At 35.1% G+C, this 17,986-nt stretch overlaps 1 protein-coding gene across 1 annotated transcript; it reads left to right on the top strand.

The window, feature by feature from the left end:
* The first annotated feature begins 12,543 nt into the window (after window positions 1-12,543).
* LOC100342978 (small ribosomal subunit protein eS4, X isoform-like) lies at window positions 12,544-13,418 on the top strand. Its single transcript, XM_002716751.5, has one exon. It carries the CDS (start codon window positions 12,561-12,563, stop codon window positions 13,365-13,367), a length of 807 nt encoding a protein of 268 aa, XP_002716797.2. The 5' UTR covers window positions 12,544-12,560; the 3' UTR covers window positions 13,368-13,418.
* The last annotated feature ends 4,568 nt before the right edge of the window (window positions 13,419-17,986 follow it).

The raw sequence follows: 17,986 nt of genomic DNA, 5'->3' as shown, positions 1-17,986 counted from the left end.
CTAAATAAAGAATCAAATCATCTGCAAAGAGGGATAGTTTGAGTTCTTCCTTCCCAATCTGTATCCCTTTAATTTTTTTTTCTTGCCTAATAGCTCTGGCTAGAACCTCCAGAACTATATTGAATAGCAGTGGTGAGAGTGGACATCCCTGTCTGGTTCCAGATCTCAGTGGAAATGCTTCCAACTTTTCCCCATTCAATAGGATGTTGGCTGTGGGTTTTTCATAGATTGCTTTGATTGTATTGAGGAATGTTCCTTCCAAACCCAGTTTGCTTAGAGTTTTCATCATGAACGGGTGTTGTATTTTATCAAATGCTTTCTCGGCATCTATTGAGAGAATCATATGGTTTTTCTTCTGCAGTCTGTTAATGTGGTGTATCACATTGATTGTCTTGCACACATTAAACCATCCCTGCATACCCGGGATAAATCCCACTTGGTCTGGGTGGATGATCTTTCTGATGTGTTGTTGCATTCTATTGGCCAGAATTTTATTGAGGATTTTTACATCTATGTTCATCAGGGATATTGGTCTGTAATTCTCTTTCAGTGCTGCATCTTTTTCCAGCTTAGGAATTAAGGTGATGCTGGCTTCATAGAAAGAATTTGGGAGGATTCCCTCTTCTTCGATTGCTATTGGTTTACTTTAGTTTACTTCTTTCCTTTCTTTGATGGGGTTGCCATGAAGTGTTAATTCCCTGTACTTCTCCATGTTTCTTTTTTTTTTTTTAACTTTCATTTAATGAATATAAATTTCCAGGGAAACTTGTTGAAGTGAAATTGACACTATGAGAAACAGTGACCTGATCAGCTTTTGTCCTGTTGATGTACAATGTAATACTTTATCCATTTTAGTATTTTTTTGTTCTAGTACTATTGGTTGCAAAAACATTTTTCAATAGTGAAGGTGAATTAAGGAGAAAAAAACTGAAAGTGAAAAACTAATGCTTAGAGAATTCATGAAGATAATTCATGTATACAATTTCAAAGTTTATGCACCAAAATAAACATACCTTTGAATTCCATTATTTTCATAAACCTCTTGAAATATCTTCAAAAATCTTGATTCAAATAATAATTTGAAGTTTTACAGATCATAGGAAAATGATAGAACTTTGATTTCATCTCTAACGTGTAAACAACTGGCAAGTTGTTATAGATCTCTGTACAACAGCAAATGATAAACAAACTGAAAAACCAACATTATTTGGTCTCATCAAAGAACTGAACTCACAGAACAAATCACCATTGGAACTGAAAGAGACAGCAAATCCCAAAAGGTATCTGCTTACTGGAAGTAGACGACTCCTAGAGCCATAATCTGTTTGCAACAATTAAATGATGACTTAGATGAGTTGCTGGAGGCCGTGTGTGCCCTAGGTAAGAGTGACAAAATCCTGGTGACCACATTCCTCTGGAGTCTACTAACCTTCGTGGGTTTTATTTAGAGGGGCTTCATCAGGTTATTATAGTGAAGATGTGATAAAAAAAATCCTCCTGGCTTTGTGTCAGTGAGAGGTGAAGATTAATCATTGCAAAATAGTCCTTGAACGTGCTCTAAGAAAAAATCTTACAGTTCCCATGGGGGTGAGAGGTACAGCAGAGAATTCCAAAAACCCCAGGTGCGCTCACTTCATTATCTCATCAGAGGGAGGAAAACGAAAATGTGTTCCCTGGAGAATCATCTGTGACGATCACAGGAAACACAGGCTTGTCAAAAACGATTTCCACACTTCGTCACCACCCCAACAAGGCCTCACTATAACAATAGTAGATGGAGACTGAAAGATATATTTTAGAATGTCCCTCAGCTAAGATTTTTCTGTTGTCTTTCCAATGATTACTCAGAAATGACATGATTTTGAAAGAATGAGTACACAAGTAAAATGCCATTCTCATTACATCATCTCTAGGGCTGCCAACCTGATTTATGCCCTGTGCCCTGTGTATTTATTACCTGGCTGAAGCCGTGTCTGTCAGTTTTCTCCACTGTAAAGCTTTCATTTTTTTTCTTAATGTCAGTTCTCAGTTTGTGAATCATATAGATTGTTCCAGATTGCACCTAAGTATGATTGGGAGGTTTTAAAAAAATCTTTATGTATTTATCTGAAAATCAGAGTAACAGAGAGAAATGGAGAGACAGAGATCCTCCATCCATTGGTCCACTCCCCAGATGGCTACAATGTTCAGCACTGGGCCAGGCAGAAACCAGGAGCCAGGAGCCTTATCCAGGCCTCCTACATGGGTAACAAGGGCCATGGGCCATCCTCAACTGCTTTTCTCAGGTCACCAGCAGGGAGCACTATCAGAAGCAGAGCACCTGGGTCACAAACCTGCACCCACATGGGATGCCAGCGTTGATTGACTCCACCTGCTACATGCAGGCCCCTAAAGCTATTTTTTAGCCTCTTTTCCATATTGTACTCTTTAGAAAGAATTCATTCCACAGTTAAAGAATGGTAAATTTTGCTTCACATTCTTGAGGTCAGAAAATATTTATAAACTATATGGGATTTTTTACATGGAAAATTTGTCAGTCACTTAATTATTTAGAGCAATATGGAATTACTTGTATTTATATCTTGGGTTACAATTCAGTACTAAGTCATTTCTTCTAAAATTCTTCCAGCTTTGGCCCACTGGGACCTCTTTTATAGGCTGTCATTGTTATATGTGAGTGTATGTTTTCCTTTCCTCTTCTTCCTTAACCCTGACTTACTTCCTTCCTCTCCTTCCTCTTCTTCCTCTTTGTCCCTTACTCACCTCTCTCCACTCCTCCTCTTTCTTCCTCTTCTTATTTCCTTATTCTCTAGCACCGCCAGATCCTTTAAGGTCATCCTGAACATTTCCTGTTCTATTACCAGAATAATAATTTCCATAATTATCCTTGTTTTCTCTTATTTGTTAATGGTTTAGATAAATGTTTCTGTGTGCAAGATGTGCTCATTCCCCCTGGGATGTCATTGTTTCTAAGCCACTCAGCTGACGGACCAAGGAAATGTACACATGCATATACACTAAGTCATACACACATACATCTCCAAATCTGTCGGTAACACCCATATGTATTTATTAACCTCACTAACAGTTGTTACTGGTGTTTCCAAGGATAATATATTGTCACTAGGATCTGACAATTATGTAATTAATGTCATTCCAGAAGAAGTTAAGAATACAAAGACCATGCATTGTGTAACTCAAGGATTTTAAATGATGTCATAAATTATTTCTATTTGGATTGTTTCCAACTATAGACTGAAGATTAGACCAGAAATGGTATCTAGTTATTAAAGTAGAAATATCCTTTTTTTGATTGTATGTTGCAGGATTAGCACCACAGCAATTAATTTAAATGTCAAATTTCTTCTGAAAATATCTATATATTATAAAAGTAATCAACAGAACACTATACAAGTTTAACATATGTTTGAAATCAAAGCCAAAAACCAAATCTAGCCTTTAAGGATAATGTCCTCCGAGATAATTACAAACTAATTCCATCTTTTATTAATGCACAAAAAATTTTTGAAACTTTCTTCAGAAGTTGGATGTCTATAGGTTATATACTTTGTTTTATAGTACAAGTGAGTCAGATTTTCATTATATGAGAACACATTTGTTTTCTGAAGATAGACTATGGCAAATCAATAAGAACTTCGATGAACATTACTAATGTTTTTATATAAGTGATGGTGGTTGGCACAGCAGGTGAGATGTCATTTGGGATGACGACATGAATGCCTGGCTTTGCCCCAGCTCTGCTCCTGATTTCAGCTTCCTGATAATGAGCACCTTGCAAGGAAGCAGGTAATGGCTCAAGCAGCCAGTCCTGGCCCTAATATGAGAGACCTAGATTGAGTGCCAGGCTCCTGGCTACAGTCTGGCTCAGACCTGGCTATTGCTGGCATTGTGGGCATTGTTTAGTGAACAGGTAGACAGATTCTCTCTCTCTCTTTCTCTCTCTCTCCCTTTGAACAAATAAATAAATTTTAAATAGGTAATGTTGGAGCCAGCGCTGTTGTGTAGTAGGTTAAGCCTCTGCCTGGCATCCGTATGGGCACCAGTGGTTCAAGTCCTGGCTGTTCCACTTCCAATTCAGCTCCCTGATAATGTGCCTAGGACAGCAGTGGAAGATGGCCTAAGTGCTTGTGCCTCTACACCCATGTGGGAGAACTAGAAGAATCTTCTGGCTCCTGGTTTCAGCCATTGAGGCCATCTGGGGAGTGAACATGCTGATAGAAGATCTTCGCTCGCTCTCTGTAACTCTGCCTTTCAAATAAATAAATCTTTAAATAAATATAAAAATATGTAATGCTGTGTTACCTTGATGATACAAATTTTTGTAGTTCAAAACCACCAATGAATTTTTATATGTGTTCTTTTGTTTTCAGCTTGAGTGATTTGAAAAATATTTCATGTAAAATTTTAAGATAAATAGTCCCCAAAATCTTTTATCAGGGATAATGATCATTAAAGAGTACAGACAACAAAATGTGTCACTCAAGTCATCTCAGTGTTTTGGCTATGATTTGGGGGAAGAGAATTATTATAGCCTATGAATCAAGTCACATCATTTCCTCATACATTTGAATGTTATGCAATTAATAGTTTTGCCCTATCAATTCTTTTGTGTTTCCTATTATGCTACACAAATCTGCGTTAGTTAATGCTCCATAGGGCTCTATCTAACAAAGTCATTTCAGGTATTTATTTTGCATCTAAATGTTCTCTCTCTCTTTTTTTTTTTTAAGTATATTTATTTACTTATTTGAAAGGCAGAGTTACAGAGAGGCAGAAGCACTGGTTCACTCCCAAAATGGGCGCAATGGCTGTGGCTAGGCCAATTCGAAGCTGGAAGCCAGGATCTTCTTCCTGGTCTCCCAGTTGGGTTCAGGGGCCCAGGACTTCGGCTGTCTTCTGTGGCTTTCCCAGGCCACAGTTAAGAGCTGGATTGGAAGAGGAGCAGTCAAGATACCAATCAACACCCATATGGGATGCCCATGTCACAGGTAGAGGCTTACCTTACTGCACCACAGCACCAGCCCCTACATGTTCACTTATATATCCTATTTCTCAATATCATTATTAAAGAATTTCAACCCCACATTCTTAGTGAAACATCTTGTTCCATCTTCAGAAAAACTAATTCTTCTAAATCTGAATTCCTAGGAAATTTACATTTTCTCACACCCTGAAACCTACTTGGTGCCCACTTTTTTGTTTTTCTTAGCTAATTCCTGTAGGGATGCTTACTTATAAAATGAGATCAATATATCTCCTAGAATTTCCAAATATTTTTATATTTTTCTTTTATATAATTCACACTGAGCAGAGCAGATGGTGAGTACAGTGTATGAAAAATAAGTGTTTAAATAGAAAACATGTTTGTGAAATTCTGAATGGTAGATTGTATTATTTTCCTCAATTATTGATCTTTCTTTCTCAACAGATATATCACACAATTCTACTGTTAAATTCAATCATTGATTCCATTTGATTTTTGCATGATTTGGCTGACAGAAGGTGTGTGAACGGGATGTAAGCCCCATCCAAGCAGACATATTAGAAGCACTATGCTTCCCCCAGCTCTTGATCCTGGACCCTGTGCTATGAGAAGGGAATGTTCCAAGGAATTCTGACTATTGAGATAGAAAAATGTGAAGACATTTTGCATAGATCTGAACTGGGGCTGTACCGCAGAGAAAAGTCATAGTAGACAAAGATGACATGATGGAAAAATAACTACCTGATACATTTAAACCCCAAGAAGAATTTTAGTGTTTTTTTTATTATTTTACAGCGTATCTTAGCAATAGATACATCTAACTCCAGCATTTACTCTCTGAAAGTTCTTGAAAAAAATATGAAACTTTCAAGTAATGTTTTTATCATCTGCATAGGTGGAAAAGCAGTTCTACTCTGACACAGGCACAAAAGAGTTGTCATAGAAAGCATCAAATATGATTTTAAAAGTATAGTGAAGCTTTTGGCTTTACTTTTGAAATAGTGACTTAGTTTTTAAATATGTAACATCATTTGGAGTTGTGATTGGAATGAATTAAATGCTTAATATTTGTAGAAAGAAAAGCCATAAATCAGAGCAATACATCATTGTTATTTATTATCTACATAGTATTGAAAACAATAATATGTTAAATTGATTTAAATTTGGATTCAGGTGTCAAAAAGCCTTTGGATGATGAAGTTGATCTCATAACTTAGATATAGGCATTATTCACATATGGTCATTGACCTTCTCTCTTCTGTCTGAAAATTTGAGGTGTCCACATTGAATTGCTGGTGAAAGGATGTTTTGCCTATTGTTACTGACATGTCTTTGATCATTCGCCCATCACAGAGTGCCTGGAGTATTTGAAAGGAATAATTCTCCAAATAATATAAACAATGGTTAAGATAATTAAAAATTTAATCATGCATATTCATTATATTTCCTTTTTCATGTATTCTTTAACAGTACTTGGCTAATAGCATATCTATGATAAATAAAATCATGACACTCAGTTCTATGATAGCATAACAAAGAAGAATTAAATCATAAATAAGAAATTTCTAGAATCAATGGTCAAATCTACTTCTTAACAGAAGAAAACTTTAAAGATATAATTTACTATTAATTTTCATAGGCTCTTCTTTTTCAAGTTTTAGATTTTTAATTACACATTAAACATGGTTTACAGTTTGTTGGCTGAGATTATTCTGCTGTCTTTCATGCTGTTTATTCAAGTGATGACCTATTACACATTTTTGAAAATAACTACTTGATCCCTGTGATATTGTTTTTATCTTAAGCAGCTAAAATTCTAAAGCCAAAGAGAAAACACTATTAAAAGAATTTTTCACCTAGCAAAATAAGGATATTCAATTTCTTAACAGAAAGGAGCTGTGTCACATTTTCATGAGGTTGAGTCTAGTAATCTATTTATAATTAATTCAATTTACAAAGTAATATAACATTTAAAAATTTCCCAGCAAAGTCATTATATGTATTATAACTATCCTTATTTGTTCTTGTCAGTATGAAATTTATAACCTGTGTACATATTGGGTGCAGATGTTGCATTACAATGTAGAAAAGGTAAGAAGTAAATGCCCTACATCATTATAGATACAATTTAAGTTGGCCTCTTAAACTAACTTTTATTTTGAATCTCTTTGAAATCTTTAAACTATCAGTGATCTTAATCATTCATTAAGACTGCTATATAGTCTTTTAGTTCATTTAACCTACATATAGTTCATTTTACATGACAACCAGATGAAATAAAGTTTAATGTTCCTTTATATTTAATTATGTATAATCTATATGAAATGTGCAAAATATTTTATATTCTTAGTTAATTCCAAGTCAAGATGCTAAAAATTGCCTTGTCTCTTTTGAAAGATAATCTAAGTGATTCATTAAATCAATGACAAATATCAATTAAATACTTTTTATAGTGAGGCATACTACTTACTCATCATGTTACCCATGAGCCATCAACTAATGAAATTAACTAAAATCATTATATACTACATACTACAGACTAACAATATTCCCTACAGTATGATCTTTTGACCACTGAAAATTATTTTTAAAATATAAAGTCATATACTATATGTAATATTTCTTAGTATAGTTTGGTGTTAAGGTTCCAAGAATCCAGATGATTTCAAGATACACTTAAGGGTCAGAAACATTTTGCAATTCCTAACACTCAGAAACATCAATAAGAAAACTGAAGAAAAAGTCTGGATATCTACACCCCTCACAACACTCTTGTGATACTAATCCAGATAGTCATTGGAATACCATTTGCTTATGTGACTGATTTAAAAACAACAAAATTTTCTGTTAATCCTGCAAAATATTTGATGCCTTCCTACCTTATGTGTTCGTGTATACTTGACTTTGCCATTACACTATCTTACAAAGTCACAATTTGGAATTAAAATGCTCATGCAAATATTTGAGTTAGAGTATCATTTGGTTACCAGAAAGACAGAAGGAATACAGAGTTACTCTGATCATAAATTTTGGTGTAAAGCTTCAGGTACACTCTAGGGCGTTGATATGGAAACATAGCTCCTTTTTCAGTACATTCTTGCATAGGAGATGTGACCTGAAGTTCAACATAAAAATCAGCATCTGTGGTGAATCTTCTGTCATAAAACTGCCATGAAATATTAGAAATGATAATGATAACCCTCCTTCAACTTCTTCATTTTTAATGTGAAAAAAATATGGAGAGATTTTCAGTTGTTCAAAGAGGCAGAGCCTGATTCTTCTGCAATAAACTTAACTCACAATCTACTTGGAAAAAAATAAGTTTTTAAAATTAGGAAATATAATTTAGCTTCCCCAAAGCTATTCATTTTTCTTCACTTTTTCTACTAATGGTAAATGCATTTGTAGGGAATATGACTAATTAGTGTATCGGATGACGTTAGTTTCATAATAAACCACTCCACAAGCTGGTGGCTTTAAAAATCAATTGTTTGTTTATTAACTCATCATTCTGTGGGTTAACAATTTGGACTGAGCACAATAGGGCCATTGCAATACTGCTCTGTGCCAATCTCTGATGTTTTCAGCTGGGCTCACTCATACCTGCAATCTGTTGCTACTTTATCTGGGTCTGGCTGGCTGTTGCTTAGGGCACATGCATCCTTCTAGGCAGAATCTCATCACTCCAGCAGGCTAACTTCGGATCATTTACAAATGTCTGCAGGGATCTGAGAACAGAACGAGAGCCAATTCCAAAACACTGGGCTTTTCAAGGATCTATTTCCATCATGCTTGTCAATACTCCATTGCCCCAGACAAGTCCCAAGGCCAGAGTCAAGTGTTGCAGGAGTTTGCAGTCACTGCAGTATTTTTTTCTGCACCTGCTTTATGCCTTGTCTCCTTGAGGAATGAGGAGCAGAGGCAAGGAATAGTGTGTAAAGCAGAAGTGGTTTACTGCAAGAAAGCACAGAAGTTAAAGCCTAAATGAAAGAAAAGAGAAGACAACAACAACAACAAAACCTGCTTCATCAAGGCTGAGCAGGGTCCCTGAAGGAGGAGGTTGTTGAGGACTGTTGTCCTGGAGTTTTCACAGGCTGTAAAAAGCGGAATTTCTCATGGTTGGTCCGGGAGAGGAACTAGTAAATCGTAAGATAGTTCCAACCGAAACAACACAAAACCCATGAAACTTTCCCCAAAGATGCACAGAATGCTTATTACCTAGATCAGTCATAGCAGCACAGAAAAGCTTTCATTCCAAGGACTGGCATGTGACAGCAGCATCCTTCTCTGAAGCTGAGTGACTTCTCAGGTCCTCCAAGACTTATTTCTAGAGAGCAGGGGGAGGCCATTGGTCCCTGTCTGTCTAGCCAGGAGTCTGCACTTCTATCATAAGGAGTTGGAAAACAGCTTGCGCTTCTTTTTTATTTTTTAAGATTTATTTTGTTTATTTGAAAGACAGTGTTCCAGAGAGAGAGAGAGAGAGAGAGAGAGAGAGAGAGGCAGATCTTTCATCCACTGGTTCACTACCCAAATGGCCACAAAGGCCAGGACTGGGCCTGACCGAAGCCAGGAGCCAGGAGCTTCTTCTGAGAATCCCACAAAGGTGCAAGACCTACTTGGGTCATCTTCTGTTACTTTCCCAGGCACATTAACAGGAAACTGGATTGAAAGTGGAGCAGTGGGACTCCAAGCGGCACCCATATGGGATGCTGGTGCTGCAGGTGGCAGCTTTACCCACTATGCCACAGTGCCAACTCAGACTGCTCTTCTTAATGAGAGGATCTGCGGTATCACTGTGCAAGGCTTCTAAGGCAGGATGATGAGAGTTGGTGGCCTTTTTTGCAATAGTAACCAATAACACTTAGAATGAATGTAACATCATTAAATATTACTCCTGTCCACTATCCACTATATATTTAAGCAATCTAGTATTCCTCTTTCTAATAAATGGAGAAAAAAAACTAAAATTTTACCTTATAATTTCTATTAATTAAAGTTGTAAAGTACTCTTCATCCTACCTGAAGTTTTCCATATAAGCTAACTTAGTACACTCATTAATGCATGGTCAACAACAAATAAATAAATCTGAGTAATTCAGATCTCATGTATAGCTATCTTCCCAAATCTGCCTCCTTCCAATTTTTATTTTGTTTTTCACCCACTTCTAATCCAACCCAAATTCACCTATTTTCCATCAACCTTTTTAATGTTTATTTTCCTGATTTTGCCCTCTTTCCCCTGTTGGACTTGCATAATAATTTTAACTTGAAGTTTAGTGTTCCCTAAGGCTTTCATTCAGAGCTTTTCTCATTCCAAGCTTGGCTGTCAAATAGGCATTTCCATCCAACATTTAACATCCTGGAATTCAAAACTGGCACAATTCAGTTTATTCAATCATACATCATTACCATGCCACTTACTCAACCCTTGAAAAAAGATACAGACTAGAAGAAATATAAGTAATAAAAAAAAAAGATTAGAGCTGAACAAAGTTAACCTAAGCTACTTACAAGTCCAAAATGGCTTGCAAAAATCTTCAATGATATAAAAATATCATGTGAATAAAGATTTACAAAATACAAGAGAGATATTCCATTCAGATTTTATAAACTTTCCTGAGTATAAGAAAGGTAAAAAAATTAAAGTTTAGGAGCCAGATGACAATGAAATGGAAGAAAAAAATACAAGCAAATCATCTTATTTAGCACAGATCCTGGCACATGAAATGTGTTCAGCAATGTTAACGTGAACTGTCTGTGACATGACACACTGTGCTAGGGAAGATCTGCCACTCACGCTGTTCTCTCTGTGCTGGAGTGTCCCCCAGAAACTTTTAGAAACTCTAACATTGTTTTTTATTGTTTCGGTGGTAAGTACACTTGTGAATTCTTCCAGGAAAATCTGTTTAATAAAATAAATTGATTTTAGATATTAAGATAACCTCAAATGAAGTAGAATCATGATAACTGTTTAACATGTTTAACATTTAAATGTTTAACATGATACTCATGTGTATATGAATATATATATATACACTCATGTATATGTATATAAGTATACATATATGAGGGTACTTCAAAAATTATATAAAGTAGAATTAAAAGATAAATTATTTTAGTTTAAAAATTTTGAAACCCATTTGTGAGCATTCTTCAGAAAACTTATACAAATATAGATTATGAAAGAATTATGTGTAGATTTCATACTTTTTAACATTTTTCACAAATTTTTGTAGTGCCCTCATACAATATTAATTTTTGTTATCCACCTATAAATTTGTGTTTCTCATGTATTATTCTATTGATATTCCTCATGTTTTGTAAAATACCAGGAATTCCTTTGGTCATTGTTGAGTTGCACAATGATTGAACATTTAGTAGATATTTAATTTTGAATTGTAGTAATAAATCTTAAATGATGTAAATTACCACATTCAAGAAGACTTACAAGGTACAGGTAGAAATGCCATTCATATATTATTATAACCTTTCATGAGGATAAGAAAGCTCAGAAAAATTTTAATATTCATTTTTTCATCTTTAAAATCTAGTTTTACTTTTTAAGTGTTTAAAGCATCTTTTTTGGTTCGATGTTATTATAGACCATAAATACGATATTAGGATGCATTACAACAGAACCAGATGCTGGTAGGTTATGGATATCTGAGTTGATTCTTCCATGGTAGAGACATTCAATATTCACCCACATTTTGATTTTTCTATCCTATAAATTGAACATAATTTCAAATTACTTCATCCATATCAGGAGTGAGCTTTAATTCACAATTACCAAAATGATTTACTCTGTGATTATAAAAAAGCTGACTTGCAAATACCAATTCAAACAAGAGCACAGTCATTTACTAGAAAGTATTCCAGAATTGTTAAACTGTTTATATGTAAGAACTTCAGAGTACAAAACTGGGAAATTAAATTAAAAATTCATGGAAAATGGAATTAAAAAGATGGTTTGCTTAGCAGCAAAAATTTTTTGAAACCTGTGCATAAGGTTTTCATAATACACATTTTCTACAAGTTTCTTGAAGTACTCTCATATGTTAACACATTTTCTGATTAGCAGAGAATAGCAATAACAAGAGATGGATTATCTTCAGTTACACTATCATCAATTTTTTGTAAGTGATCTCTAATGGAAACTTCTCGTCAATGCTTAGACATTTTCACATTTTATTGTCTCTATTTCATAAACGAGACATCCTTGACAAGGTCTATTTTCACAGGAATTAAACATTACTACAATTTATGACATTTTGATGGAAAAATGAAATGTGATGGTGAGGGAATTCCTGGGTTCTGTCTATCACTATGTTTGTCATGGCAGTTTATTATGACTTTCAGGGTTTTTTAAAATAAAACTCAGAAAATTATATAATTATTTTTACTCACCTCACAAGCTTTATTTGAGAATCAAATGAAATAATTTACGTAAGATTTATTTTTATATAATAAAGTTGTCTAATGAATTCAGCTATTACTCTCCTATCAAAATAATACATTTAAACATGTTTAGACTCTTTCCGTTTGTAGCGCAGCCATGGCTCGTGGTCCCAAGAAGCATCTGAAGCCAGTAGCAGCTCCAAAGCATTGGATGCTGGATAAGTTGACCAGTGTGTTTGCTCCTCGGCCATCCACTGGTCCCCACAAGCTGAGAGAATGTCTCCCTCTCATCATCTTCTTAAGGAACAGGCTTAAGTACGCACTGACAGGAGACGAAGTAAAGAAAATTTGCATGCAGCGGTTCATTAAGATTGATGGCAAAGTCCGAACTGATATAACCTACCCTGCTGGTTTTATGGATGTCATCAGCGTTGACAAGACTGGGGAGAATTTCCGTCTGATCTATGATACCAAGGGTCGCTTTGCTGTTCATCGTATTACACCTGAGGAGGCCAAGTACAAGTTGTGCAAAGTGAGAAAGATCTTCGTGGGCACAAAAGGAATCCCTCATCTGGTGACCCATGATGCTCGTACCATTCGCTATCCTGATCCCCTCATCAAGGTGAATGACACCATTCAGATTGATCTGGAGACTGGCAAGATTACTGATTTCATCAAGTTTGATACTGGTAACTTGTGCATGGTGACTGGAGGTGCCAATATGGGAAGAATTGGTGTGATCACCAACAGGGAGAGACATCCTGGCTCTTTTGATGTGGCTCATGTGAAAGATGTGAATGGCAACAGCTTTGCCACTTGGCTCTCCAACATTTTCGTTATTGGCAAGGGCAACAAACCATGGATTTCCCTTCCTCGAGGAAAGGGGATCCGCCTCACCATTGCTGAAGAGAGAGACAAGAGACTGGCTGCCAAACAGGGCAGTGGTGAAATGCTCTCTTTGTGACATGTTAGAGAAGTCTTTGTACTTATTAAAGACAATTCAGTGTAAAAAAAATGTTTAGAAACTCTACATATAAGCTCTAAAAATGATTATCATAAATAAGTACATTTGTGCTTATTATGAGAATCTAATAAAAGTCAATTCACTATTATTTCTCAGGTATTTGAATTATTTGTTTTAAAATATATATATATATATATAAATATATATATATATTTGAAAGGTAAGAGTCAGAGAGAGAGAGAGAGATTGTCCATCTGCTAGCTCATTCCTCAACTGACCTCAATGATCAGGACTGGGCCAGGCCAAAGCCAGAAGCTAGGAATTTCTTGCAGGTCTCCCACATGAGTACAGGGGCCCAAAGACTTGGCCATCTTCTGCTGCTTTCCCAGGCCATTAGCAGGGAACTGGATCAGAAGTGGAGCAGCTGGGACTTGGACTGCCACCATATGGAATGCAGGTTTTGCAGGCCACAGCTTTACCCATTATGCGCAAACTTGACCCTTTGAGTTGTTCTTTAAATCAGTATTTATAAAGTTTGCTTGGTAAGTTATATTACCTTATAATTTTGATATGAAAGAAATTTAAACTCAGAAGAAAGTCTACCCAAAGGCAAAAGTTGTAAGATTCAGTGCCTATATTTGAATTCCTTTTTTTTTTAAAAATTTGTAGAGAATTCTTGAGATACACCACTTCTATCTAACTAACTGATTAATAAGCATGGAATAAACACATCATATAAACTTATCAATGTTAATCATTAAGGTTTTAAAATTCATTCATGAACCAGGCATCTTCCATATTTTATTAAAGTCCGTGTGTGTACATATTCTGACAATTTTAGAATCAATCATCATCTCTGCAAAATATACCTTCTTCATAATGAAGCCGTCATTTTAAAGGAATGGTGCTGTTTGCCTGAATACAAAATCAACATGCCTAATTTACTACGGGAAAGAATGACTCCGGTCAAGAAAACTCAACAGTCCTGGGATGATTCGTATTCACTTGTTCCACTAGCACCTACTAGCCTCAGTGTCAATAGTTTTTGAACAACTTCAAAAAATTTATTTTAAAAGATAGGGAACACTTCAACATATCTAATGTGCCCTCATAAGACATAAGTATATTTTTTTTTGTCATTTTACTTTGTTGGGGAATTCAAATCAAGTATTGTAAACAAAACACATGTTTGAACTCTCCCCCTTAATTGAGTTTAAAACTACACCTAATTTAAATACAATTTCATCTATCCTTTTAACAAAGCCTATTTCTCCACCCATCTTCTGACTTTTGCATATTAGATGAGTGAGTGTAGATTATGGCCAAGTTTATGGAAGAGTTAAGTGATGGCTAAATGTAGGGTGTACTTTGAAGAATAAATGAAACAGGATCAGATGAGATGCAAACTGCAGGAGATTGTTATGGTAAGACTTAGGGAGGAGATATGGTGATGCTAATGATATTGCAGCAATCAAAAACACAATAAACGTGTTACTAAGCAACCTTTATGTAAATACAAAATGTTTCCTTTTAAGGAGTAAAAATGCCTTGATGCTTATAGTATAGCAAGGATATTGATAATGATTCAAAATAAATAAAGACACTAATATTATTTTTTCCTTTTTAGATAAAATTACAGGCTCAACTAAGAATGTCTGAGTTCACTACCAAGTACAGGTATTTGATTTTTAATGAGTTAAGTTCTCATACTGGCCCTAGTAAACTGGTATTAATGATCCCACTTTGAGATAAGAGAAAACATTGGTTGTTTAATGTAATGCATCTTAGTAAGACTAAGACTGATTATTCAAAATCCAATATTCTTTTAAGTATGCCCCAGCTAGGAACACATTTTCTATCTCTATTGAAATGTACTTGCTTATTATGATAGAAATTTAGTTCTAGCAAAGAATCTATAGTTTCTGCAGTTCGTTTACTCTCTGTCCCACCGGGAGTACCTCCTCTATTACCAGTTTTCCTGTTTCTTGCATACTTTTACTTGGTACATCAACATCATATGAAAACATTCACACCATTCACACATGCTGACTTTTATTATCTTTTAATGCTTTAAATATCCCATCACAGATACTTATCTTGCAGATTTTCTGCTATGCATATTATCTCTGGCTAGCTTCAGTAATAATCGCTTCTCTTGGTCAGTTCAGTGTTCACTGTTAAAAATTTCACTGCCATGTTAAGCTCCTTATTTATCCACTGACCTTTCCTTTATTGAAGGTAACCCGGAGCAAGTTCTATAGCAAACATAGACATGAATCAGACATAAATCATGTCAAAGACAGGGTTAAAGGCAGAAACTAAAATAACATTAATTCATAGAAACAGGGCAGTGAGAGATAGACAGGGTTATACATTCTAAAACAAAAAAAAAACTTCTCCCTGACCTCCCTGACAAGGGACCATTATAGGTTTTTCCTTTGAAGGATATCTTCTTTATTCCATAGTAGGATGTGGCAATTTCAAAAAGTAACAATCTATTAACTGTGCTAGAGAGCTTGACTTCTAAGAGATTCAATCCCAACTCTAAATTCTATGCCACTGCTGTTAGAAATGTGGCAAATACGACTTTGTAGATTTCAGAGGACAGCTGCTATGAAGAGATGTAGCCATTGTTCAACCATGACTCTATGTCTTCTGAAAATGAGTCCTTGTTTCTGAATCGTCCATCAGTCAAGTGCCTCTGGTCTCTTCTGCGTTAAAAAAAATGACCTTCCCAAAGTGCACAGCAGTACAGAATACGTTTCCCTCATATGCCATTTTATAAGAAAAGTATGTGTGCAAAACACTATTTCAATGTATGAAAACCAAATCAGCTTATTCTAAAAAAATTCTACTCCTTTTTAACTTTCAAAATTAACAGAGTTGGTTAACATAGAAATAAAGATACCATGACCCATTTCACAGTACTTGGGTTCAATACCAAACTCTGACTCCTGATTCCATTTTCCTGCCAGTGGTGGCCTCAGGAAGCAGCAAAGATGGCTGAAGAAATATGGAGACCTGGCCTTGGCTGTTGAGGACCTTTGGGGAGTTATCCTGCAGATCCCAGCGCTGGGTTTCGCTCTCTTTCGCTGCCTCTTGGCTTCTCAAAAGATACAATTTAAAGCATCAATATGTATTTATATGCATTCAGATAAGAATTAGGAAATAACATGAAAATTATGATACCATATAAGGTATGACTGTATGACAGGACCTCAAAAAGTTTGTGGAAATGGAATTAAAGGATAAGATTATTTTGACACCAAAAACGTGTGAAGTCCATGAGTAATGTTTTCAGAATATGCATTTCCATGAACTTTTTGAGGCCCTTTAACTTCTGATTTTTTTTTATTTTTATACCATAATAAAAACTATATATTTGCCATGGATAATACAATAGATATCCAGTCATTTTCCTATGGGATGCAAATATGACTGTGTCTTATAAACTGGTGGCTCCTCCATCTCCAGTCCCCTTGACTGACACATTGAAAGGTATAGCTGAGTTACTCAATCAGCATTACAGTGAAAGGAAATTGGTTAGAAGAGCAGAGCTCTGGTTGTCACATTTGCTTCATGTTTACCCCTCAAGGACTAATGCATTTCCTAGAGAGATTATGAATAAAAAATTGAAAAATTACATTTACAGATGAAAATGCAGACATATTCCCAGATATAAAATAATAATATTTTCAATAAAATAAGGCAAAACAGAATATATACTATTTCTCCATATATTGTTTATTTGGTGGCCACCTTCAAGTCATCATTAGCATATAAAGAGGTAGTTGTGTCCCAGAGATCACAACTCAGCTTCATAGATTTACATTTATTCCTCAAACAAGTCCAGAAACATTGAAGGGACTTTTACTAAGTAACAGTCAGAGACTAGATCTACAGAAATATGAGTGACTTATGTTACAGAAACTTAATCTTTTCTACAGATTGTTGTGGCCTATGACCTACTCAAATATTTCAAATAGTAACAGCTTTTAGAACTTTTTTTTCCCTCCAAAGGCTATTTTCTTGTAATATTGTAAATATGCTTTATAATATGGGTAAGATTATAATATGATTTATATAACACACTTTTTATTTGTTTTATGCATTTAGACTAAACAAGTAGCCACCTCTAATACACAATTTGAGAAGCTTGTGTCTCATTTTAAGGACTTTAAATGAGTCATAACATATTTTAACTTTTAGAATAAGCATTATTATAACAGTGCACAAATTGGATAAACGGAAAGTAAGACAAGAAATGGAAAGTCAGTTATAGAGATATTATAGTACTCATGTAGAGAAAGATGTGCAGGATTCTGATAAAGACTGGGAGGCTAATTCAAGAACCAATTTAGAAACTGAATCAATAAGACTTGATATCATATTTAATACCATGTGCTAGAGATTACCATATGTAATTTTTCTCAAAATTCTTCAATATGTAACCGAAATACAATACTGATAGTTATAAATATGTTATAATTAGATTGCTCACACTTAAAATCTATGTGGCATGTCTTTGTCCAGTCAGTTGGCTACAAGATACTAATTTAAATCAATTATTTTATAAACAGAAATTTATTTCTTACAGCTTTTGCAAGCTGGGAAGTTCA

The sequence above is a fragment of the Oryctolagus cuniculus genome, chromosome 4 (assembly GCF_964237555.1).
Source record: "Oryctolagus cuniculus chromosome 4, mOryCun1.1, whole genome shotgun sequence".
Lineage (NCBI taxonomy): Eukaryota > Metazoa > Chordata > Mammalia > Lagomorpha > Leporidae > Oryctolagus > Oryctolagus cuniculus.
The sequence above is the reverse complement of the archived record's forward strand: the minus strand, read 5'-3'. Positions and strand labels throughout refer to the sequence as shown.

Excerpts from the sequence above, each read along its gene's own strand:
- LOC100342978 (XM_002716751.5), top strand. The coding sequence starts at position 12,561 with ATGGCTCGTGGTCCCAAGAAGCATCTGAAGCCAGTAGCAGCTCCAAAG.